The 26807-nt window shown below is 43.9% G+C and overlaps 1 protein-coding gene across 1 annotated transcript in view; it reads right to left on the minus strand.

The window, feature by feature from the left end:
* LRRC9 (leucine rich repeat containing 9) overlaps nucleotides 1-26807 on the minus strand; it is a 640455-nt gene that overhangs the window by 403944 nt on the left and 209704 nt on the right. Inside the window, exons 10-11 of the mRNA XM_069207426.1 lie at nucleotides 24209-24340; nucleotides 15077-15253 (exon numbers count right to left, since the gene is read on the minus strand). Of these exons, the coding sequence (XP_069063527.1) occupies nucleotides 15077-15253; nucleotides 24209-24340 (309 nt within the window). The remainder of the gene's footprint in view (nucleotides 1-15076; nucleotides 15254-24208; nucleotides 24341-26807) is intronic.

The raw sequence follows: 26807 nt of genomic DNA on the forward strand, positions 1-26807 counted from the left end.
AGGACAACGTGATCAGGGTCAGGAATTGGAGTAAAATCTTTGTAAATGAATTAACGATAACCCTGATAAAATCGCAAATGAGTGATGTCTGCAGTCAGGATCCTCCAGCACAGAATTTTAATAAGCGTTTTTTGTTTTTTAGGAATGGAAGAACTAGCCTCAGTGAGATCTAAGAAAGGGGAAAGGAGGAAAATCTCAGCCCCATCGTTCTCAGAGGATCTGAAAGACCCGGAGGCAAGAACAAAGGTGGAGAATGGCGTTAAATTTAAAAGAGAAAAACAAGCATGAAGAGTTAAATCATAAATTATAAAAGTGCTAATAACAAGGCTAAGACATATTTGTTCTCTCAGAATATTAGATCTGCCATTAATATTCCCAAAGAATTATTTGCGATGGTTAACCATTTCGCGTCTGATCTGACGCAACAGGCGCTGGAGAATTCCCAGGAATGCTGTGATAAGATGGCCCTGATTTCTAAGGACAAGATCTTAAAGATCCTCTCAGAATTTCAAGAAGTTGAGGACCAACTAACTGCCAGGCTTGGGGAAGGGAGCGCCTATAAGCAGACAGCGAGTGGGTATTTAGCTAGGTTTGCCCCTCTTTCACAGGCAAAGATCAAATCCCTGTTAGTGCAGAATACTTCAGCATCACCAGACGATCCATGCCTGCTGAGGGTGTTGCAGGTTGTCCCTTATGGTATTGCAGAATCTCTGGAAAAAGTATATTCTCATGTTCTGGAGTCTGGAGTGTAGCATCAGTGCTGGAAGGAGGTAATAGTCATTCCTTTGAAGAAAAAGCCCAATGGAGACTCAGGGAACCTAAACAAAACCTTCATCCAGTTTCTCTGCTACCCACCCCAGCTAAAGTCCTGGAGAAAAACACATTAATTAATTATGAATTGTTACAATAAAGGCAGTAGGATTGACATATTGATTGTGAAAAGCATATGTTACAGTCAATAGGCTTTTAAAGATGAAGTTGTTACTCTAAAATGAAGCCTACAAATAGCTTTTTGTTACAAGGAATCTCAAAATACATTAGTAGGCAAGGAGTTTGGTGTTGGTCACCCCTCTGAAAAACCATGGGTATAGAAGATTTTCACTGTGAGAATTCTTGGTAAGCCCTGTTAGGAGATATACTATTTTGCTTTGCAGGAGTAATTTTGTATACACTTGCAATTTTATGACTGTATGTTTGATGGTTGCCTTGTGGAAAACCTTATGCTCAGTACAGTAGGACTGAATTGGTTAAAGTGAGAAGCCAATGATAACAGCTGTAGGCTTAATTGGTATGCATGGAAAGTTTATGGCTAATGCCATCGGTCTAGCTTATTTATTATGAAACATTATTACAAAGGTGGTAGGTCTGGCTTATGTATTGTAAAAATTATATTGTTAAGCTAGTAGGCTTCTAATAGTGGGTTGTGGTCAGATTATGTTAGAGGCCATAGAAAGGTATTTGATACATGTATTCTCACATATCATCAGAGGCAAGGGTTATGGTATTGGTCATTCACCCTTTCTGACAAAACCTAGAATCAGAATTTCACTATGATGATTCTTGTAAGGCCCTATTGAGAGAGGCTATATATTTTGTTGCCAACTGTAAATTTGTCCATATTAGTAATTTTATAAAAGTATGTCTGATGGGTGCCAGCTTCTTCACACAAGTCTCTGGTTTTTACATAGGGGGTCATTCTGACCCTGACGGTCGACGACCACGGAAGCACCGCCAACAGGCTGGCGGTGCTTCCTCTGTTATTCTGACCGCGGCTTTACAGCCGCGGTCGCCCAGCCGGGTCCGGCGGTTTCCCTGAATTGCAGCGCCGCCATGGAGATTCTGACCCCCTTCCCGCCATCCTGTTCCTGGCGGTAAAACCCGCCAGGAACAGGATGGCGGGAACGGGTGTCGCGGGGCCCCTGGGGGCCCCTGCACTGCCCATGCCACTGGCATGGGCAGTGCAGGGGCCCTCTAACAGGGCCCCAGCAGGATTTTCAGCAGACAGTGAAAATCGCGACGGGTGCAACGGCACCCGTCGCACCCCTGCAACTCCGCTGGCTCCATTCGGAGCTGGCTTCCTCGTTGCAGGGCCTTTCCCGCTGGGACGGCGGGCGCTCCTTTGGCGGGCGCCCACCGGCCCAGCGGGAAAGCCAGAATGGCCTCCGCGGTCTTTTGACCGCGGAGCGGCCAAGTGGCGGTTCCCGCCCGGCGGGCGGCGCCCGCCGCCCGCCGGAATCGGAATGAGGCCCATAGTGTCAAGCCATTTGAGATCTTATCAGTTCACTTGGAAAAGTTACGTCAAATTCCTTTGGTGTGATCTGTTTACAGTGAAAGGTTATGACAAAGCAAGTAGGCCTCACTTACTTACTGTGAAAAATATGTACTTAAGGCAAACAGCTTTTAAGGGTGTGTTAGAAATTGGGTCTCTGGTTGGCAGACGTATGCACCCTGTCCAAGTAGGAAACACAATTCTAGTCAGGGTAAGTGAAATACACATTAAAGGTTAACCTGTGCTCACCCTCTGGTAGCTTGGCACAGAGCAGTCAGGCTTATCTTGAGGCAATGTATTTCAGCAGCGTAACACACAGTAACACAGTGAAAACACAACAGACTCCACACCAGGTTAGAAAAATAGGTTATGATATTATAAATAGATCAAGTCCAGAATGACAAAAATCCAATAAGTAAAAGTAGAGATATGATTTTTTAAATAATAGAGGTGTCTGTAGCACTTAGAAGCAATAAGTGCCAATGGAGGTTATCTGGTCATCCTGGACTGGGGAAAGGCTATAGTTCAGGCCGACCGCAATGGATCACAGGCCAGATACAGGAGCCACTCAGGCCCACTAAACACAGTATCTTGACTCTGGTCGCAACATCGAGATCCAGGGGTGCAACCAAGCAATGCATTGGTGTCAATCCCGCAGATGAGGTGATGTGTCGATTTTCTTCATGCAGTGGCAGCGATGCCTCAGTTTCAAAGACAAGGTGCCGAGCTTAATAGCATTGGTTCTGTAGACTATGCAACGGATTTCTCCACACAGTTGAGGGGAAACGTTGAGCTTCACACACTGCAGAGGCTCCGATGCAGCGGTACTAATGCATTGGTTTTTTAGGTGAACCGCTGGTTCTGAGTGATATGTGTCGATCCTGCTCTCACAACAGCGATGATACATCAGTTCTGATTCCAGCTGGCAGCAAATGCGTTGGTTCAAATGGAGCAAGTACCTGGTCCCACTTCCAATGGGCTAGTCACAGGAGCAGGGGTGAGACTTTGATATCCCTCAGTCTCGAGCAACAGGAGGCAAGACAACAAGCCCTTAGAGATCACTCTTGATTCCAAGGCAGAGTCAAGCTCTCCCTCAGCAGGGTCAGAGAGCAGCAGCATTATAAAGCATGGTTGAGTTGCCTTGAAAGAGGGACCGAAGAAAAGTTTACTTCCCTTCCCCACGATGCCAAGGTTTTCTTCATCGGAGGGGTGATGTTTATGATGATGTCATCGAATGAACCTCACACCTGTACCCACTGTGCATCCAATTATTCCTGCAATGGTCTCCTGTGTAGGCGATAGTGTGCTATCAATGGAATGCATGACAATAGCATTTCCAGCATTAATTTGAACACTCTTACTGAAACGGACTTTCTTTTTTTCAAGGAATGTGGCCATTTCCATTATCTTTTGAACTCGTTCTGCGGTCGGGTACGCCTTGGTGACCTTGGCGTCCAGAATGGTTCCAAGAAAGACCAGAGGGGGGGATAGTGTCATGGAAGAATTTTCTGTGTTCAATTTCATCCCCAGAGACTGAAGGATCTGCTGACAAGCCATGGTGGAGTTTGTTGCAGAGAGAAATGGGGAAATACCTTGTATCCCGATCTTCTTAAGAAGGCAGCCTCTGGTGCAATGCACTTCGTGAAGGCCCTGGGTGCCCATCTCTGGACAAATGGGAGAACCTTGAATTGACAGTGGCACCCTACCAGCTCGAACCTCAGAAATTGTTGATGCTTAACGTGGAAGGGAATATGAAAGTATGCATCTAAGAGATTGAGAGAAGTCACAAAATCCCCTTTGTTGACTAGTAATAGGATTTCTTGCAGAAGCCGAATCCTAAACAGTTGTTTCTTTACGTATTTGTTGAGCTGTCGGAGATCCATGGCTTGTCTCCATTTTCTAGACCTTATCTTGATGAGTAAGAAGTCGGAATAGAAACCCTTGCCATGTTGCTGCAAAAGAACTTCCTCTATAGCGCACTCTGAGAGAAGTACAACTATCTTCTGCTTTAAGAGAGTGAGATGTTGATGTTTTCTCTTGTGAGGCGGATGATTGAGAGGCTTTTGAATTAATTCCAGGGTGTGACCACGATGAACTATGTCCCACACCTATTTGTCTGAAGAGATGCTTTCAAGTTGATTGTAAAAGGCGGAGAGGTAATGGTTTAATGGTTGGTGTTGGAGTGGCGAGGTGACAGGAGCTGAAAACTGTCAATGTCTTTCAGTGGAGCCCTGGGATTTTCCCAGGGCTGGGTATCGTCCTCGTGTTGGTTGTCTTGAGTATGCAGAAGTGGTGGAGGCTCACACCCACAGACCCACAGCTTGGGAAATACTGTGATAGACAATTTGCACTATGGTAATCCTTGTTAGGCTCTATTAATAGGGAGTTTGTATTATTTTTACAACTGCATTTTGTACATATTTGTAATTTTATTTTACAGTATACCTGATGGTTGCCTTTTGGGGGAGGCTTATGAACCAACACAGTAGGTCTGAGTTGGTTATGGTGACAAGCCATTGATAAATGTTATAGACTTGACTGGTTATGTATAATGTAAAGTTGTAATAAAGGTGGTAGGCCTGGCATACTGACCGTGAATAGCATGTGTTAAAGTCAATAGGCATTTAAGGGTGGAAAGTTATTACTCTGAATGAAGACTTACCAAAGGTAGGCAGTGTGATTGATTGCCCTACATGAAACGGGGAACAACTTTCAACAAAAAGGAGGACCTTGTGTGAAGTACCAGTTTGTCAGGGCAGACAGAGATGTAAGGTGGCTTAGATGATAGGGACCGCAGCTCACTTACTCTGTGGACAAATGTAATTGCCACAAGGAAGGCTGTTTTCAATGTTAGAAGCCTGAGGGGAAAATTGTGAAGAGGCTTGAAAGGAGCACACATTAATGATGTTAAGACCAGATTGAGATCACACTGAGGCATGATAAATGGTAAACAATGGAAAAGATGAACAAGACCCTTTAGGAACCTATGTACAATAGGGGACCTAAAAAAGAAAGGGTGGTCAGTCAGCCGCAAGATGGCAGAGAGAGCAGACAGATAGCTCTTAGGAGACCTGCTGGGCAAGGAAAAGAATAAAGAGCAAGACTTCAGAAAGAGGATCAGTATGTTTTTCTGCACACCACGCCACAGATCTTTCCAACGGCAAGCGTATATCGTCTTAGTGGAGGGATGTCTGGCTGCTAAAATAACTTGACAGACTTCGAGAGGAAGGTTGAAAGCTGTCAACTGCTGCTACTCAATCTCCACACAAGAAGGTGGAGAGTCGACAGGTTCGGGTGAAGAACCCTCCTCTGCTGCTGCGACAGAAGATTCTCCTGAAGGGGCAGCCTCATTGGGGGAGTGATGGTCATGCTCAGTAGCTCAGGGAACCAGACTCTTTATGCCCAGTCCGGTTACTTGGGCCAGGTAGTTTCTGATCTTCCTGAGAACTCTGGCCAGGAGTGGTATGGGCAACAAGACACACAGGAGGCTGGAGCTCCACTCAAGATGAAAAGTCTCCAAGTTAGAGTCACCTTGGAAACTCCAGCATGCGAAACTGCTGACATTGAACATACTCAGCAGAGGCAAACAGATCCAATCAAGGCTTTCCCCACTGCTGAAAGAGGCCTTGCAGATGCCATTCTTGATCCACTAGGTATCGATAGCGGAGTTAGTCTGCCGTTTAGAGAGCCCGCCAGGAGTTAAACCACCAGGGATATACCCCGTTGATCCAGCCAAGTCTAAAGATGCAGGACCTCTTGAAATAAGGTCCACAACCTCACCAAGCCCTGTTTGTTGCAGTACCACATGGTGGTGGTGTTGTCCATGAATACCTGCACCAGCCTTCCCTTGATGGAGGGTAAAAAGGCTTTCAATGCCATTCGGATCGCTCAGAGCCCCAGTAGGTTGATGTGGAGTCATGTTTCCGCCAGAGACCAGATTCCTCTGATCTCCACCTCTCCTAGATGGCCCTCCATCCCAGAAGTGACGCATCTGTCACTACAGTCAGATCTGGTTGGGGAAGGTAGAGGGGTCTGCCGCTGACCCAATCGTAGTTCAGTAACCAACACTGCAGGTCTTTTGCAGTTCCCTCCGAGACAAGATCTCGACCATGTTGGTGAGAGTCGCCCTAATGTAGTGCCCACTGGAACTTCAAGTCACACTGCAGAGACTGCATGTGTCGGCAGGCATGTGTCACTAACAGGATGCAGGAGGCAATGAGGCCCAGCAGCCTCAGAGTGAGTCGCACCGAAACCTAGGATAGAGGCTGGAACATCGGTATCATAGTCTGAATATCCTGGACTCACCATTTGGGAGGATATGCCCGAATGTGTACTGTGTCCAGAACCACTCAGATGAAAAGAAGCATCTAAGAGGGAATCAGGTGTTACTTCAGCACATACATAGTAAACCCCCGCAAATGCAGAAGGTTTGCCGTAATCTGGATGTGGGAGACAACAGTCTGGGGCGTTTTGCCTTCAACAGCCAGTCATCAAGATAGAGGAAGACTGTCACCTCTAATCTCTGCAGATGAGCTCCAACTACCGCCATCACACCTCCTCCGACCAGCAATTCTCTATGTTCCCTGTTCCTAGGAGATCTTCACACTTTCTAGGAGGGGTGTCAGCATGTTGTCTCAGGTGACAACTGCTGCAGATAGACAGGAAACACCCGAGGGGTGCAGGTAAGATCAAAAGGAGCACTGCAAACTGAAAGTGCTTGTGGCCTACTGTGAACCTCTGGTAACTCCTGTGGCAGGCAGGACTGGAATGAGGAAATACACGCCGTGCAAGTCCAATGCTACCATCCAGTCTCCTGGGTCCAGTGCAGACCAGTCCAGAGCCAAAGTGAGCATTTTGAATTTCTCCTTCTTGAGGAAGAAGCTGAGGGCTCGGAGATTTTTAGGAACCAGAAAATAGCAGGAATAGCAACCAAAGCCTACTTCTGGCACTGCAACACAGTCTATGGCACACCTGGCCAAAAGAGATGCAACTTCCTCGTAGAGAAGGGACACATTATCCTCTGTCAGTCAGTTGTGAGATGGTGGCATTGAGTAACAGGCAGTCTTGAAGGGGATGGAGTGCCCCTTCAAACAATCTGCAACACACACCTGTCCGACGTCATGGACTGGCAGGGGGGCAAGTAATGTCGAATCCTGCTGCCAACTTGAGGCCCATGATGGTGAAGGGGCAGATTAGGAAGACTTTGAGGCTGCAGCTGCCAGGGGTTCAAAGGGGAGTAGGGGGGGAATAGACTGATCAGACCTCTGGCTACCTGACCCACGAGATCTGTGGGTGCCACGACCTCACCCATGCAGAGGTTGGGGGGCATGCACAGCTCAGTGGCTGGTAAAGAATTGGTGCAGCTGGAAACCTCTTCTGTAGCTATGAAAGGAGCAAAATGCAGATTGTGGATGATGTGGCCAAATCTGCCTTGTCCCTGAAGTGACGGGTGCCATCAAAGGGCATATCCATAAGGGAAGCATGGACATCCCCCAAAAAGCCAGACATCCTCGACCAGGCGTGGCGTCTCAGGGACACCATCAATGTAACCGCTCTGCCCACTGAGTCGGACAGGTCCCGTCCACAACTTTGCTGCATTTCTCTCTTCTGTAACAGCCTGAAAGAGTATAGCCTGGACCTCCTCCAGACTGATGGCAGCACTTGTGCAACCGTGTCCACAGAGTGTTGGACTAAGGCAGCTCTCTGGGGTAGTATGTTGGGCGAGGAAGTTTGGGTTCCCCTGGGGCAGAGCAATGGCGGTGGGCGATTGTCCTATTCACCTGTGTTGAGTTTGGACCAAGTCCCCAAAAGGACATCAGTGAGGTGTCATTAATTGCAAATAGGGGTTTGGATGAGGAAACTCCTGGTTGCAACACCTCTGTCAAGATGTTAGTCTTGACTGCCACCAAGGGCAATTGAAGGGCAAGGACATCAGCTGCCCTCCGCACCACCATTGCATATGAGGGCCCGTCCTCCGTAGCTCAGTAGGGGGAGAATTCAAAGCATTATCTGGAGAGTATCTAGTCCACTTGCTTTAACCAGTTCCTCTCACCAGTCCATATTTGATTATTGTCCATAGGGCTGGTATTCTGCAGGGTCCAGTGACCCCTCCCATTCCTTCCTGAGGTCTAACCCAAGGGAATAGGGCTCAGGCTCTGATCTAGGAAGCAAGTTTTCTGGGGAGTTGGCTGCGAGAGAGACACCCCTCCAGCTCTGTGACAGATTCCGGGATCATTTTGGGGATGGCACTGCCAGAGGGCACCGGGAACACCAACATCGGGGCTGGCCCCGGGGAAGGTCAAGGTGGCATAACTGGTGCCGGTCCGGCTCCAGAAATGGATCCCTGAGGCCCAATGGAGTCAGTTGTGGATCCTCTGGTGCGGAACCAATGGGGCAATTTCTAACGCTGCAGGCCCGAAGGTACGTCAGAGGGGTCAGGCCACCCAAAAATGAGATGCATGGCATCATAGAAATCTTTAAGCTGGGCGGGATTCGCCATGGAAAGTCAGAGAGGCACGGAGTCGGCCCAGGCGCAGGCTTTGAGAAACCAGGCCTTGAATGCTGATGCTCCCTCGTCGGCCAATAGACAAGGAGAAGTCAAAGACCGCTTCCACCTCTTGCTCTGTTTCTTGTGCCTTGACTTACCCGACTGTCCCGAGGACTTGGAGTGGGACGATGATGACTTCGGGCTCCATGACCAGTCCTGGGACTTTCCTCTCAACTGAGACCTCGATTTGATTTAAGTCACATGCTGGGCTGCAGTGAGCTTTAGGGACTGCTCCCTCAAAGCTTTCAGATGCAAGGCACGACAATCGGAACATGACGTCCTGTCATTGTCACGCTCCAGACTCTCCAGGCAGACAAGGTGCGGGACTGTCACTGACATCTGCCGATGACAGGCTCTGCAGGGCTTGAATCCGGTGTTCCTAGATGACATACTCCTATCACAATAGGAGGAAATCCTCATAAACTTTTGACAAAACGTCAAAAAAATCCAGTCAAAAAGTGACTAAGGGGTAGCTCTTCTCAGGATCAGCACTGGTTGGGTGGCACCTATATAGGTACTGCAATGTCACTCCCAGTGCGAATGATGCCAACAACGCATGTGGAGCTGATAGAATCCACCTACCGGCGTGCAGGAGTACTGCTCATGAAAAATCTTCCGGTTCCACTCTGACTCCTGGGAAATTCAAATGTAAGGAATATGTGCCTAGAAGTTTGTATCATATGGGATGAATCAGTGGATTGAGGAATAGATGCATGAATGCACAGATGACTGACAGAATGGGTTGGGTGTATGATGACTTATTGAAAGTCTACACCCATCAGTGACATAAAAAGAGCTTTCCTTTAAAAAACAAGAATTATTGGCATTGCCAGTGTTTGTTAGGATAAAAGTGATCTAGGCCATTTTTGCAGTTCTGCTAAAAGCATCGGACAATGTAGCCACATAGTTGACAGCAGTTAGAACAATGTTTGAATGTTAACCATGCTTGCCTAAATCTCACTAAAGAAATTAAAAAAAAATCTAACACAAATAAAATGGTGTCTTGTTGCCTCAAACAAGGGACCTAGAAGACAATTTGGGAGATTCTTTTCGGAGCAGCCCCCCACAATGTAATATTTTTTGGATTCAGGGCTATGTCCCTTATAAAGAACAAAGCTTTTAACTGTTTCTGGCAAATGTTTAAAATTCCCCATAGCTGTTAAAGCTTTCCATAGTGCTTGTAACTGTAAACTGCGAAGAGCATTATTAAAGTAGTTTATCCAAGGGGTGCCTAAAGTGGGTTAGTGAAAGAGCATGCTAGGAGATGGGTTTAGAAGAGTTTTCCTTGCCATGCTGCATTGTATAACAACTGTCCAAAAAATGACACATGAGTTTTAGCAATGGTTGCTGCTGGTTGAATTGTAACGTGATTTGTGAAGGGCTAGTGGAAATAAGTAAATGGAACATTTGTCTGAATAGATTTCACGGTATTCTGTCTAGCAAGAGGTCCAGATTCCCTAAGAAGGCAGGCCAATAGACTGAAGCAGTTTTGCAAGAAAGCAAAGGCAATTCCATATTGGTACAGCGATGATGAATAGAATAAGTCAAATAGGAAAATTTAGGGCCTGATTAAGAGTTCTGCATACAGGTACTCCCGTCACTAACGTGATGGATATCCAATTCGCCTTATTACATGTGCATTATATCCTATGGCACTTCTTATAAGGCGAGCTGATATCCGTCACGTTTGTTAGAGGTTACCAGTCTGACAAACTGTAAATCAATCCCTAAGATTTTTAAGAAGGGCCAGTATTCATTAAGTGGACCTAGATCATCAATCAGAACTCCTAACTATCCTAACTAGCAGTATTTCCTATATTTCTCTAGTGGAGTGCCACCGCTCTTTTTACACATTTTATTACTAACATCAGAGACTGCTGATTTATTTGCGTGGATTGTAAATTTGTAATCAATGCTGTATTTTTTCTGGGTAACCAAGGACTCCTACAGACTGGTTGCTGTGAGTTCTAGAATAGGTGTGTTATGGCTACTGCAGGGACTGGAGGCAGAGAGTTTTGGAGGGTCAGATCCCTGAACTTTGATGGCACCTAGGAGGTCACCTATGTATAAAAAGTAGCGGGGCAACTAAGCACTCTTGCTTTAGTCCTCTGTGTGCGTCTGTCCCGCTTTAGATATGGACGTTATTTACAAGTTTCCAATACAGTGATTAGATGGCCCTCTACAACTAAGTAGGAATTCCATACCTCACTAACCTTGACCATAAGATAGAGGGATCTACTCCATCAAATGCCATCCCATAGTCAATGACATAGACAAACCACAACTTTTAAGTTTCAATGTCTGATGGATTAGTATTGATTTAACATTTAAATTGCAGCTGCCTCTGGAACCAGTTTTTGTCACTGGAATTAAGTTGAGTAATACTTGGCTTACACGTCTAAAAAAGCAAACATTTTGTAGCTTGTTTTCTGTCGAAGGATCACCATTTTTTTTTTTTTTTACATATAGTATATACTATTGATCCTTGGCAGGAGGATGGTACAATCTGAGTTTCAAAAGGGTGACAATGTAAATCAGACAGAATGGGATAGCAAAAGATGGTATTAGACTTTAAAAGTATGTCATGAAGACCATTAGGGCCTTGTGTTCCGTCGGATTTTGAAGATTCCATAATGTTCACAACTAGCCTTAAGTTAATGAAAATTGCGGCATGGGTTGAGACACAAGGAGGCTTCACTCAACTGTGTCATTCACGTCTTACATCTCTGTAGCAAAGAGGATTATTATGTGGTGTGGCTGTGAGACCTGACCCTGTAATAATATCACCATCTCTATCAGATTCAGTTAGATTTCTTAAAGAAAAACCTCAGCTTAGTTCAGGGCAGCTGTGGCACATAGCAGTCAGGCTTAGTCAAAAGAACAAGTATAAAGCATTTAGGAGAACCAAAACAACACGTACGTAAGAAACACAACACAACAAAAATCAAACACCAATGCATAAAAACTGTTTATTTTTAATTTTAAACAGATATTAAAACAACAAGAATCTAACGACAACCAAAGATATGATTTTTCAAAGCTTTAATTTAGGGCCTGATTTAGATATTGGCTGATGGGTTACTCCATCACAAAAGTCTAAATCAGATGGGATATCCGTAACTGTTGTGATGGAGTAATCCTTCCGCCAATATCTCAATCAGGCCCTTAGTCTTTAGATGTAATAAATCATTGCAAGCTGTTTGTGGAGGGGTTAAAACGCCTGATAGAGCTCTTTTGGACTAACCACAACAGGCTAAGGGGCCAGTCAAAGTGACCTCTCAGGACCAGGGGACATTTACCTACCATGTTCAGCAGTCTTACGGCCCAATTTTGAATTAAGTGGAGGGGAATACTCTGTCACAAACATGGATATCCCATCCGCCACATTACGATCCCATTATATCCTATGGAAATCGTTAATACGGCAGACAGGATATCCATCATGTTTGTGACAGAGTATTCCATCCACCGATTTATAAATTAGGCCCTTAGTCCTCAGTGCACCTTCACTATTTACAGCGTTCCAGGCAAGAAGTGGTTGTGATGCTGGGGATACAGGATCCTGAGATGATGAAGAAATGTGGTGAGAGTTCCCGGGGTCTCCCAGGTATCCATGAGCATCAGGGGTTGTCACTGGCCACATGTATCATTGTCCAATGGTGCATTGGGGGGCATAGAGGGGGGGGAGGGTAGTCCCAGGGCAGATGCAGTCACCACAGGTCAACAAGCCCCCCTGTTCTAGCAATATTTCGACATTTTTTTGTAGGTGTGTTTCTCTTTCTTTTGTGGGCCACCAGAGTCTTCTTCAATGTCTGCCATGGGTTCTATGGACTTGGGGACACCACAGGCAGAATCCTCACTTTGTCTCCGAGTAGGCCCTTCGACATCTAGCTGTGGGCAGACATTCCTGAGCAGCCGGGCTCTTGAGTGTGCAGTCTTCTTACAGCTTTTGTGTCCCTGGTGTTGAACAGGGGGCTAGTTGAATAGCCCTTTCAGTTAATTCTTCCATACTGGCACCAGTGGAGCTCCTTTCTACGGGGCTTCCATGGGTTGACACATCAGGCACAGTCTTCTTTGTGGATCCTTCAGGTGCAGCAGCTGTTCAGTCTTTGGTGCAACCTCTCTTTGCTGGGTCCAAGGAGCAGCAGGGTAGTCCTTCTTCTCTCTTCCATCCAATTCAGTAGTGGTCTGTGAACTGTAGGTTTGGGGTGCCACTTTTATGCTATCTTCTCATTTGTGGGAGGGGAGGACTCACTAGCCAATGGAGTAACAGCTCCCAAGAGGCAACCCTTCCCACTTTACATCACTTCCAGGAGGTTGTGAGCACCAACAATCCCAGGATACCACTCTCAACCTTAAAACAAAATGGCACAAGCCTTCTTCTACTGTGAGCCCTGGGCACCACCTTGGGTGTACCCAGCAGAATGAGCCATTCCTACTGAAACACCAGTTCTGCTACAGGTTTCCACCTCTAGAGGAGATGCCCGTCTGTCTGCCTACACAAAGGAGTTGGCAGACAAAGGTGTGATAACCATTTGTTTGTTTGAGGTGGTAGCCTCTTTGAAGCTGGGCCACCTGTGGCCAACACTCAGTAGTAATCCTGCTGAAGGAGGTCTCACCTCTTCCAGACAGCAATTCTCTTTGTTCCCTGTTCCTTGGAGATCTTCACACTTTCTAGCAGAGGGGCAGCATGTTGTCTCAGGTGATTGCATCAGAAAGACATGAAAGGCTCCCAAAGGTTTGGGCAAAAAAGAAGTGACTTTCACCTTTCTGCCACAAGATACCTTACATCTGACCTTAGCAATGAGTTAGGTTTAATGTAATGATTCATTTGATAACCTGGAGTGATATCTTTGATGGTCCCAAGTTGCTGTTAGTCAATGAGATCACTGGCCATGCTACAGTGAAAAAGGCATGTTTTTGTTTTCACTTTCAGGGCATATTAAATACAAAAGGAACATGCCATACTTTTTACTATTAGGCACCCTGCCTAGTCGGCTACCAAGCACTTCAAAAGAGGTTGTTTATTAATATTAAAAACAGAAGGATCTGACCCGACTAAAGGGTTTAATTTGCTGTGTCAAGCTGTTTTAACCCTGCTTGAATAGGCCACAGTGGCAGGCCTAGAGTCACATTTTGTCTTTGTCATTGCAGTGGTGGCACAACTAGTGGCATTTTACGTAATAGCTTTGGGTACCCTTGTACCATATGCTAGAGACTTATAGGTAAGTTATATAAATGAATCAGGTGTTAGCCAATTGCACACATACTTTTGGGGGTCAGAGGACGTGCACTGTAGCCTGGACAGCAGGCCCAGTGTGGTACAGAACTGAAAAACCAGCAGCATCAGTCCAAAGACTTGTGGGGAGATGATCATACAAATGACGTCCTTTCCTACAATCTCACTATGACCAGTCCATGTTTGCTCAGGATGAAACTGCCCGACTCATTGGAGGATTGCAAGTCAAGGCTGTGCATAAAATGTCAACATTTTCTTGGGGATCCTAACCTGCCAAGTTGTCTTATTTTTAGACACTGAAGCTGTGTGCGAGTCTCCTTTGCTTCACAAAACTGCTGTTTATATTGTTTCCTTAAACCTCTAAATTCTGTGATAAGTAGAGAGGTAGAGGGTAAGCTTCTAAGTTTTCTGAAAGGCCTATTTAAAGCCCTTTTCTGGTGTCTTACATTTTGGTTATGCCAGCCCTTTGAACTGCACCCCTGACTGGTATATGTAGGCTGTAGTACCCAGGCTAATTATTAACTTTATGATTTAATCCCATAAGTGCGCCAGTCAGTTTTAGATGCCGCTTGTTGGAAGAGGATTGAAACAGGTCAAGGCAACACAGTCCTCTGTAGTTTGCCAGTTGTTTAATTTGTCTGACATTATGTTGGGCCAATAAATGTTTTGACAAACAACAACCATGCACTTGTTAGCAGAGTAGGCATACATGTTTACCAAAAGAAGCCAACAGCAGACACTCTCTGTGCGTTACCACTTAAACTGTACTAACTGTATATTGCATACCCTAGAACGAGGGTCAATGGCACATTTAAGAGTTTTTCGAGACATATGTGCACAGTTGGCTGGCTGCAATGGTATACAATTGCAATCACAATACAGTACAAAACAATACAATGGAATGAATGTCCAGAATAGGTGTAATATGGATTTCCAATTTTTGGCTCTATATATTTTGGGGTTTTAACAACAGAGCAGATGTTTACTTCAGTAATACTGAGAGAAAAGAGATTTAACTTACTCTGAAAAGTGTTCATCCTCGTTATTCACAAACATTTGAAATTTCTCATCAAATTTTAGTCGTAGGCTACGATTGTGAACTCGAATAATGCGATTTATTTTCACTCCAGTAATGCCATACGCTTTAAAATCCAATGCACAAAAACGCGACAATATCAGATCACAGCAGGAATTAAACCTGTAACAAAAATGGTCTAGTCATTACAAAATATACAAGACTTTGCATAAGCTAAATAAATGCCATATAAAAATTTTGCCAACAGATTGAAGTGCAAAGGACCGTACCTTTAAAAAAGACTGTGTAAGCCAGGTCTTATTTTGATTGATCCTACTTGCTTGGTAACTTTATTTTTCACCTCTGTACTGACTCAAAGCATTATTTCTCTCTTGGTGTGTACAAGCATTCATCTCTGTTCAGTCATAACATCTTAACACAACCAGGGACGGGCTTGGTTCACCCCACCACCATCGTCATTCAAGTTTTTGCCAACTGTTCCAGAAAAGGTGATTAATATCTTTGTTTTTATACATTGTAGAGCTTTGTTAATCTTTTTAACAACATTTGTCTGCCATTAAAGCAAATGGCAAAGTCTTTGCTCATCCATTTGATATGTCTGACACCTGACTACAGTTCGAGGCAGATCACTTGTCTGTCCTCTTCCACTAGCAGCCTCATTTTGGTCTTGATCTACGTGGCTATAACAAGAAATAACTGTAGTAGATTTTTATCTACTATAATTGTAAAGGATAATGTTGTAGCAAAGCCCTGCTCTTAGTTTTTACTTTTTAGTATTGTGATTAATGATTTCGCTTCTGGGTTGAGACATCGTCCTCTGACTGCTTCTGTGACAACAAGGTGACATTAGGGTACGCTCTTAAGGAAGGCCATAACATTCCCTTGTGCTTTTGTGTATCATCTGGTTGGAAGGGGACTGGAGAAAAAACTGACATTATGTAAACTATTGGAACCATCAGTCGTGATCAGTAAAGAGTATGGCAAATACACTTTATTTGTGTTTTCTCCAAAGTATAAACATGGGACCTTTGGACTGAATAGTCCTTTGCATGGTAATAAACGTGAACCCCTGCCCATAGTGCCCCAACTGAAAAGAGGTCTTTATCCTTAATGCATATTTTTGCTGTAAAAGGCAAATATGGATCATGTGTCTGTGCTAAGACGGAGGCCTGTCTCACGGACAGCGATCTTGTTGGACCGGGAAGGGTAACCAAAGAGCTACCTTCATAGTGGTGAAAGGTTACTGCTTTAACCAGGAGTTATGCAGCATGAACACGGTGGTGGCAGAATACCGTGTAGTGAACAGGTCCCTTTTAACCTGTCTCATTGGAGGAGGGCTACTTGCTCACTCATTTAAAGTTCCGCTACTGTGTGCTCAACTCACCTCTTAGTCTAAATTGGTTTGTGTCAAGTGTTGCCTGTGACTAGTACTATATACTACAGATGTAGTACTGTGCAGTGCATACATTTTAAATGCATGTGCTGGGTGTGTGTATGCCTGTGAGTGGTGAAGTACATGAAGGATACAGCTGCTGTGCAGTGTGTGTATGTTGAACAGATGTGCTTGGTGTATGTATGTCTCTAAACGATACAATAAAGGAGGGCTCTTGGTTCCCTTTTGAAAGGCCCACAACTGCATGGTGAAACACAAGGAGGTGGTAGAGGACTCTTCCACACAGATTTGCATATAGCTGCATTCCTGTAGTTTGGTTCGGATACAATGGAGAAGGGATATCCAGGCTCCCTCAGTTCACTTCAAAGGGTGCTCTTTTACTAAGAGAGAGGTCACAAGGAAGGGGGTCTGGGCATGTCAGGAAGGAGATGGGACATAAGAGAATAATAAAGAGTAGGGCTGATGTCCTGGACTAACCTTTTCATACACATAAGACATCCAGGTGTGAGCTCCCATGGCCTGTGCTGTGGGAATATCAGCTTTAGAGTTGTTCCTCTTGTGACAGACTACTTTCAAGAGGAAGAGAGGGCTGAGAAATGGCCACTTCAAAAAGAAGCAGTCCCTCTCCAACATAAACCTCAAAGACACTGACTCTAAATCACATTTGGTGTCTGGAAATGGACTATATCTAGGGGAGCTTGATTGTAAAAAAAATGCCAATTGTCAAGCAGCCAGTTGGGTTGTGCGAGGAGATGAAACTCTGCAAGACTTAAGCCTGTGACCAAGATTGGGGGCCTGGGCCTGCTAGTCTCCCAGCTGGGTGAGGGGATATCACGCAGGGAATCCAATAACACCTGCCTTAGAGCCTGGAGAACCAGCGTCTGTCTGCTTGGCAAGACTAGTGTGCCCTGTGAGGAAGAGAAGGGTGTTGGTGGGATGAGGTCAAGTGGGGAATTCTGTGGAGTGGAGTCCTTTTACGAGGTGTGAGGAGAGGGCAGAAAAAAACTCTGCGCATCTTGCGTGCTAGAGAAGGGCAGTGGACATCACTGTACTGAATAGGTTATCACCAGAGTGCAGTGAGGGATCGGTGACCCCATACGCCCCATACCAGAGGATTGCATCCCTTGCACCCAGGACAGTCGGCGACCCCATCTGCAGGAGGGGCCACCGTGAAGGAATTGGCTGCCCGTGTGCAATAGCGATACAGTGACCCCTTATGCCAGAGGGGATCTCCTGGGCCAGCAAGAAGTGAGACCTGTGCAGGATAATCACTCAAGGAGTGAGGCTGCTGTGTGAACAACTATACATCTACCCCGGGTCGCAGGATGAGCTTCAAGACATTTGCATTACTTACTTTCCTTCCCCCTAGACCTCCCAAGTGGGTCAGACCAAATACTTATCCTGCCAAGAGGAGCTGCAAAAGAACCTCCGGTCACAGTGGTTGCACAATCACATGTAAGGAACTTGTGGCCCTCCTGGGCCATGGGCAGTGAACGCACCCAAACCAGCCACTACTGCCTGCAGAGGGGGTGCGCTCATGAGGTCCAGTTGCTCCAACTCTGCAGGGGCAGGGTAAGACTGATTCCGGGTCAGTTATTCACAAATACATTCCATTGCTGTCACAGGTGTAATAATTTCTGTCCTCGATAAAACTCAAGATGATTAAGAATAGGGACTTTTTAGGACCTATCTGATGCACAGGGATCTCACCATGCCAGTTATATGCTGTTGGGGTGGTTTGCAAGGGGTGAGTTCGGAGCCAGATTCACAAATTTCACTGCAGTGTGTACTTGTTGCTTTACTAACATTGTAGCTTTTTATTATTTATTTAAAATACCAAAAAAAAGAACAGGTGTTTTTTTTATGAAATACAGAGCCACTTTATTGGGCTGAAAACAAGAGGCTAAATAATGTGCTGTTAGTCGAGGAGGACCCAATAAGCAATTATAGATAAGACAAATAACATTTTTAAATGAAAGTGCACCGAAGGATAGAAAGCAGCTATGTTCATACAGCCAGGTTTAGAAAACCTTTTAAACACATAATGGGGGAAATGTGTTCTTGTTCTTGGGGATTCGTGATGTGTTTTACTCCAACCAAGAAGGTCCCTCAAGAGTTGAGGGTTGTTAGGGAGCAATAAATATTTTCATGATGTTTAACAATACAAGGACAAAATGGCTACCATCAATTTTGGGGAGATTCATCACACACAAACTGAGAGAAGATAGTACTCTTACGTAGGAGTCAAGTGATATATCTAAATTGCTGTGCTAAAATCTAGGAGAAAAAACCAGTGGCTAGCTCAAGTGCAATTATTTTGCTCACTTAAAAAGAACTCTTGCAAACATTTGACTACTTTGAAGCAAGGATGTATTGAAACAATGTACTTAAAGTATCTGCGAGAATATACCCAGTGCATCAATTGTGTTTTCAAATTATTTTGATGACTTTATGATTTGTAGAGTTTTTATTTTTTTATCTAAAAACTGTCTAAAAATGGATCACATGTAAATCTTCACAAGAGATCAATTTGAGATGTCTGCAAGACAGAGCTAAAAAGGTACAGGAATAACAGTACATAGGAATAGGGAAGTTTTTAGACAGTACAAAATTACATTTTAAGATAACTCTGGAATAAGGTAAAGTTAAATTGTAAAGCCACAAGCTGTTTGTTTTCATGGAAGTAATACGGTTTATCCACCCCTTTCCTAGCAGATCTGAAGCATTGTACATCAAGTAAAGAAGAAACCCTTTATGTCTTCTATCTAGAGAATATAAAGGAGCCATCTGTGTCCTTCCTCTTTTTTAGGTCTGGTTGACAGTGCGGCTATCTGATAAACATATTGGGACCAATTCACAAAGGCATTTATGAGTATGTGAAGTAATAATAATAGGATAATTACTTCACATATTCATACATGTCTATTATAATTGAGCTCGAAATGTACATCTCATTGTTAATAACAGTGCAGTGGCCACAGTCCTTTCTATTTCTATTAATATGTATTCCATGAACATTCCCATTTTAGATTCTTTGGAAGCAATTCAAAAGGAATTTATGAGCAAGTGAAAAACTACTGCAGGGGAGGGTACTTCACAGTTCATAAATGCCTTTGTGAATTCGCCCCATTGTTGCAAACCCATTAATATATACGTTGAATGAGGTTTGGCTCTACCTAGAGGAATATTACTCTCATGCTACTGGCTGTTTGGTGTACCATTCTCCTCCTGTGAATGCATGTGGACTATTTTACGTCTATGCTTCTTAAATGCATTTTATATAGAAAGCAATTCTTCTTTGGATTTCTTTTTACTGAAATAGGCTTTTCTAAATGTTATGCCAGGACTCCAGTACAAGCCATAACAACCTTTACTAGCATACGTATTAAGCACGGTTACCATCCCCACCATTACCACCTTCCTTATCACCACCACGATTACTACCAAAGAAGCATTTGTATATGTCAATCTGTATGCGTTACTGCAGAAAAGCCTAACCTACTGGTTTTACACATGCTGTTATTTCTTTTATTGAGATAGTGCACATATTTGCCCCTGCCTAAGACATTCCAATTTCAGTGCAGGTGCGTGACAAATGTAGAACCTACGGGTAGTTCAGTCTTGAGGCTTTGCTCGGATGAGCACCAGGCAACGCACACCTCACATTGTACTTTAGGTGGGAGAGGGTCAATGTCTTTAGGGGTGGTCAGAAAACTATCCCCACTTAGTGGGCTTTAGGGATCAGGGCTGCAGGAGGCCATTCATTTTTAAATCCTTCAAGTGCACACCTGTATGCCGACTGTATGTGCACAGCTCACACACCTCACACACCTGTTACCCCAGGCTTAAACATGAAGCTGGGACGCAGCTTATAACTCTTACAATACATATAGGGGACATTACACAAATAAAAGAAGCATTAGCAGAGATAAAAGGTCTTGCTTTAATGTCCTAACATATGCAATCACAGGCTATAACTATGCACCACCATACATCTGGGAAATAAACAGCAGAACACCTTAAATGGCACACTGCACACTGAAGCAACAAAATAGTCCCTCTGCATGGATGCATCCTTGTGTTTCCATACACTAGGACATTAAAGGTGGTCCTGTTGGAATTCATAATGCTTGATTTCAAATGGGACCTATGTTCTATAATCATTTGAAGAGTCCTTTGTACTTAATGTTCTTAAATTTATGATTACTTCAAGTCACGTCACAGTGACTAAAACGTCCTATAACTTTGCAATATTAATGAGACAAGTGCCTTTGATGACACTCTCTTACAGGACATTTTAAGTAATATAGCCAATGTTCAATGGGGTTCTTGCAGAAAGTGTTTTCTCAACATTTCACAGTACCCTAGAAGCCGTTAGTTTCATGCCATCGGAGCCTACTCCAGAAAACCTGAAGTGATGTGTAGAATGCTAAAATCTCTGAACCTCTAATAACTGGCAGTCAATCTGGTAATTAAGCAGGTCACATGCCAGTCCAATGTATTTTGTACATTGTGTACTACAGACAGAGACCAACCATATATAAATCAGCCTTGATTCGGCTCCAAATGGAACAGTTGAGTCAAAACTATTAGGATATATTTCCTCTGAACTGGACCACAAGCAACCCCAGACGAGTTTCAGCTTTGTTTGGTTCCATCAGTGAGGTGCTGCTTATGTCCCAAGGCACAGTGAGCACATGGCCCATATCTCCTCCTCTCCAGAAATAAATACATAAAGTATGTCTGTGGCTCTTTCTATTTGTGCAACACTAATTTGGAATTCCCTGGGCTTCAGAATGTGATTTAAAGATTTTATCAGCACTGTAAGAGGTGAGCTGATGTCAAGCAATATAAAAAAACATTTTCATTACCTGCAGCCATAGACCTCCCACAATCACAACCCTTGAATAAATCAGGATTTTAAGCAATCCACCTTTTCTTCATGCGATCAACTCTGCTTGTCCAACTCCCTGCAAGCCCTGCGGTAGACTCCATACACATACATCAACAATGATTAAAAAAATCATAATGCCAACTAAATTAAAAAATAAGTGTCACCAAATCAAAAATAATCCCAACGTTGTGAAGAAAATAAAAATAAAGAATTTCAAACACTATGCGGAGAAAACTTCCCAAATAAACTGTGCTGGTTGCTGCTTCCACAAGCACAACTCCCTTTCTAACACACTGAAACAATTTAGCCTGAAGGACACAGGAGGTGTCACTCTTGTGCACCCTATATTGTGTGATCGCCACGGTTTTCAACAACTACAAAGAACATTAACTCTCTAAAGAATTAAATGGCCTTACCGACACGCCATTAAACGTTCACATAACATTTTGTTTGTATCAAATACTGCATGATGAAAAACATGGACTAGTGCTTTACCAAAAACGGGCCTGTGTGCACTGTGATTGCAGATTGCTGGATCTTGAAGACGTAATAATATTTGCTGTAAGAAGTGAAATGCTCTTGTTAGTACTTCAGCATGCATTTAATTGCCACATTGTATATAAAATTGTATGCTGAATGGCGCCCCAATGTCTACTGTTTGATGGACGCACGTAGGTTAGGAAGCGGTTGGACGTGGGGGGGCTGAGGAGAAGCACTGGGATGCACAACATTTTACTTTTGTGCACGATATGCTATTGAAGGAAATGTATTGTTCCTTTCTCAGCAGAGGCTATTGTGTGTTGAGAATATAAGCACTGAAAATTAAGAAATGGAAGCTGCAAAGGTAAAAATGTCTCGGGGATGCTTATCAGGACAAACGTGGAGAAAGGCTGATGGAATGAGACAGTAGTTGTGACGTCTGGAGGGCAGTGCTTAATTTGTGCTTGTTGTTTCCGGTGGTGAGCACCGGCTCTTATTTTTGAGGGCCCGCGCTTAGTTTTCTGCCTCAAGCATTTACTGCGAGCAAAAGACACCTAGGAAAGACGGAGGAAGAGAAAAACGAAAAAGCGTCACAAAGTGAGAAAGCAGAAAGCTGCAAGAGTGAGCTGAAGGGGCAGGGAGTGGCTGTAAATAGACTGAAGAGGCCCGAGGTGGCTTCAGGATTACGCTGCCTCTGTATTATGTGCTCTCACTTTTAATTGCAGCAGCCGCGTGTTTAAGAGGAGAGCTTTGAGCACAGACATCTTTTTATTTACAAAATAAGCACTGCTGGAGGGCACCTTTTACAACACAAGAAGATTGTGAACCTGGTATGTAGTCTTGAGATTTCATAACCTCCTGTCCCCAATTATATAACGACACATCTGTGATCGAGAGACTGTTGTGTTCAATCATATTAGCAATGGTTACTGGATTACTGCAAGGGTCATGTCTTCAGTGATAACTGAGCACAAGACCATAAGGAATAAACAGCACAAAGAAACTGGTTACAAAATATCCCAATGTTCTTTGAAATCTACAATTACACATGACAGAACGTTATGTTCTCCGACATTCAACCTCGCATAATTCGGAACAGACAAAGAATGATCCAATGCTCAAGCATACTAGAAATATGTTCTGCCAAAATGGATTTAACCATGACTAATGTTTTTAAATGCTCTCAATGTATTCTTGGGCACAAACCTACCCAAAAAATGGAAACATCAGTATGATGCGAAAACACAAATTAGGTCATCTACTGTCTGTTTTGTCAGTTATGAGATATTATGCACTAGTGGTTAAGCCAATTCTGATTAATCTCCGAAAATGTGACTAGCATTATTGTAATGATCAATTGATAATGGCAATGTTCTGGTATGTGCGTAAATTCATAAGTCGAAATTTGACAACTGTTGGTCTGCTATATGGAAGGTAAGCCTTAGAATGGTGAATATAACTAATATAGAGGGAGGGATTTTTTATTGTTTCAACTTTTATTGAAATTATGTATTGTTTTTTGCATGCCGTGCCTCATTACAGTTTTCATGCGAGCTTACGAGTTTCATTTCTCTTTATGTATTAAATTCTTCTCTTCTCAACCAGCAAATTTCACTTGTATTGGTACAACCTTGCAACTGTTGGCAGTCATGTTTGGTGCCCTTCAACTTAGCATAGATGTTTGGTAAAACACTAATATTCTAACCATATTAATGATCTAGTGCAGTGGTTCCCAACCTGTGGTCCGGTGACCCCTGGGGGTCCGCCAAACCTTCTCAGGGGGTCCGTGACTGCTTAGAAAATTAAAAAAATATTAATAAATATTGACAAATTAGGTCCCAAGCTTCCAGTAATGCCTCAGTGGGGGGTCCCCGGATTCCAATGATGATTCAGTGGTGGTTCCTGGGGGTCCAATAATCATAAAGTGGGGGTCCACAGAAGTGAAAAGGTTGGGAATCACTGATCTAGTTCATTCCTCCTAGACCATAGATAATATATGATATAATCTATGTATTTACGTTTTCTTCTGAAAGATATTCTTGAAAATATCATCTTGTGTCAATAAACGTTTTACAATCTCTTCATTTGGCAATTAAATCTGGGATTGAACCCTATTAATATAAACTGATGAAACGTACATATTTTACCCAAAATGAAAAATGCTCTTAGTTATTTGATTTTTTTATTTCATTTGGGTGCAGAAAGGGTAGTGTGTGTGTGACAATGCAGAATCCTCTTACAAGCACATTCAATTTCCAGAAACATAAAAGCTACAGAGGTCTACGAATCGAGATCCCTGCCACATTGACAAAAACATGGTAGGCAGACATTAATATAAGAATCATTATACCAAGCATCTGATGGTGTGCCCTCTTCAAATCGAATATTTCCAACTGTTTCTAATTCGGTCAGCAGTAACTGGAACATTATGTCAGTACTTTCTTTGTGCTTTGTAAACTCCTTCTGGTGTAGTGTTTCTGTTCTGGTAAAAAAAAGTAGTAGAAAATGTACCATGTTACTTAGTGAATCAAATAAAGCTCTGTTATAGTTAAAACTAGAAATCTACGTCAGCAGACTTAAAGGCAGTTCAAGAGGCACTGCTACTGTTGCACCAATCTTACAATCACTATTATTCAAATCAGAAATACATCAATATTTATATATGTAAAATCAATCTGACAACACTATCAAAATTCTTATGATTTCAAACTTTTAATACTTTCATGTGACTGTTAATGAGTTAACGAGCAACAGTAGGTGTGTTTCAGTCATTTAGCTTCAGGAAAATGTATCTTGGTTTCACTGCAGATGGGGCATAGCATAGTTGTTTGATAAAGTAACTGGTGAGGGAAAAGTGGCAGAGTGTAAAGGCATTTAGGCAGTCGAGCTGGAATTTTGCAAAATTCATATTCACTTGCAATGAAAATCTCTAAATATATTAAAACGTTTCTATCAGGAGATGTCCCTGTGAAGGGCTGATATGCATGATGTAGCATCCTCATTCAAGATCCTCACACCGACATGTAAGTTGTTCCTGATCAGGTGTTCTGTGTGATGCTAAAGAACCGTGGAATGATCTAGAGAGCAAGCATAGTCCTCTGAAGAGATATAGGGCCATATGTATGAACACATTTTCCCATAGACACAGAATGGGTAAAACCCTTTGATACATCTGGCCCATAGTCCCTAAATGAACGTTAGAAGTAAGTCTCAACCAGCATCTTCAAAGAAAAGCAATTATCAGACTTATTTGTCTTGTAAAATCCTGGCAAGTTCCAAAGTCAGGTGCCTTGCTAATCATAACTTTAATAAATGTTGTTGCACCCTTGTGTCCATTTAGTGTCTAGAACAAGTCCTTGGGATTAACAACTGAGGCCTTCTGAAAGCTTTGCAAATTACCCTTATCAGAGCCCCACAAATTGAGCTAAAATTTTTTTACACCAGTGGTTCCCAAACTGCGGTCCGAGGCCCCCTAGGGGTCCACAAAGCCTCCTCAGGGGCTCCACGACTGCTTTAAAAAGTAAATATTATTAACAGATTAGGTCCCCAGCTTTCAGTAATGACTCAGTGGGCGGTCCTCGGATTCCAACAATGATTCCTAGGGGGTCCCGGGTTCCAGTAATGATAAAGTGGAGGCCCACAGAAGTCAAAAGGTTGGGGAACACTGTTTTACACCTTTAGTGGCAGATTGGACAAACCCCAGAGAATACTCTGCACCGTGAAAGTGAGACCAGGATCAAGCTGTCTGGTTTACAATGCTGCACATCTAAAAGCAGACACAGGCATATTCTGAAGGTCATCAATTTCAGCTTGCCTGAAGTTAGCATGAGCACCCACCCACCTTTCAATCTTGCTCACCATTCATTTTCAATAGTGCATACCAAAGTGATATAAATTATAATTTTGTCCCACCTCTTCATCATAGTCCATACAATACGAGGGTGAGCCTTCAACGGGAAAATAGGATTGCGCTTTAAAGTTATCCAAAACATTCAGCCCCTCATTACAAGTCTGGCAGTCCTGGGACCGCCAGACTCACAGGGGAGGTCGGACCGCCCCCAAAGCAGGGGTCTGGCCCCCACATAATGACCCTGGCGGAGTCCCCACGGTCCGACCGCTGGCACCAGCAGGTTGCCACCAGTCGGCAGCCTGGCGGTGCCAGTGGAATTAATCTGTGAAGGCAGCGCTGCCCTGGGTTTACGAATCCCCTCTACACTGGCTTTTGAATGGCAGTCCCACTGCCATGCAAGGGCTGGCGGAGACAGGGTGCCGGGGACCCCATGGGGGCCCCTGCACTGCCCATGCAGATGGTATGGGCAGTGCACATCCAAAGGACCCCAACTTTGCCTCTGGCTCGATTACAAGCCGGCGTCAATGTTGTGGTGGGTTTCCCGCTGGGCCAGTGGATGGAAATGCTGTTTCTGCCCACTGGTCCAGCAGAAAACTCATAATAGGGCCAGCAGGCGGAAAAAAGAGTGGCGGTTTTCCAACCCCAAAGAGTTTGGCAGGCTGCCTCCACCACCCGCCAAACACTTAATAAGGGCCTCAGTTTTTTTCTTCTCTCTATGAGGACATTAAATACCTAACCTTCCACCCGCAAATCCTGTTTGTCTCTTTCCCGATGACAGATCGTGCACTGGGGAGGGATTCTGCTCTGAATTTAGTTTTCTTCCTTTCCTAGTTTTCTTTGATTCATATTACTTTACTCAGTTTGAAATGTGTTATGAAGAGGTTCTGTTTTTCAGTCTACATATCAGAATGGGCCTTGTCAAGCAGGTTAATGTGCTAGAGTCTGCGCATTCTCTTACACTGACACAAAACGCCCCATGCCCATCCAGACATGCTGTGCTGTGCCAGAAGGGTGTGGAGTACATGTTCTAGGCCCTCCCAAAAGACTCCTTGTTCAGTGTGCAACAGGGACAGCAAGGGTGCTGCTGTGTGGAGTATCA

Source organism: Pleurodeles waltl, chromosome 9 (assembly GCF_031143425.1).
Source record: "Pleurodeles waltl isolate 20211129_DDA chromosome 9, aPleWal1.hap1.20221129, whole genome shotgun sequence".
Taxonomy (NCBI): domain Eukaryota; kingdom Metazoa; phylum Chordata; class Amphibia; order Caudata; family Salamandridae; genus Pleurodeles; species Pleurodeles waltl.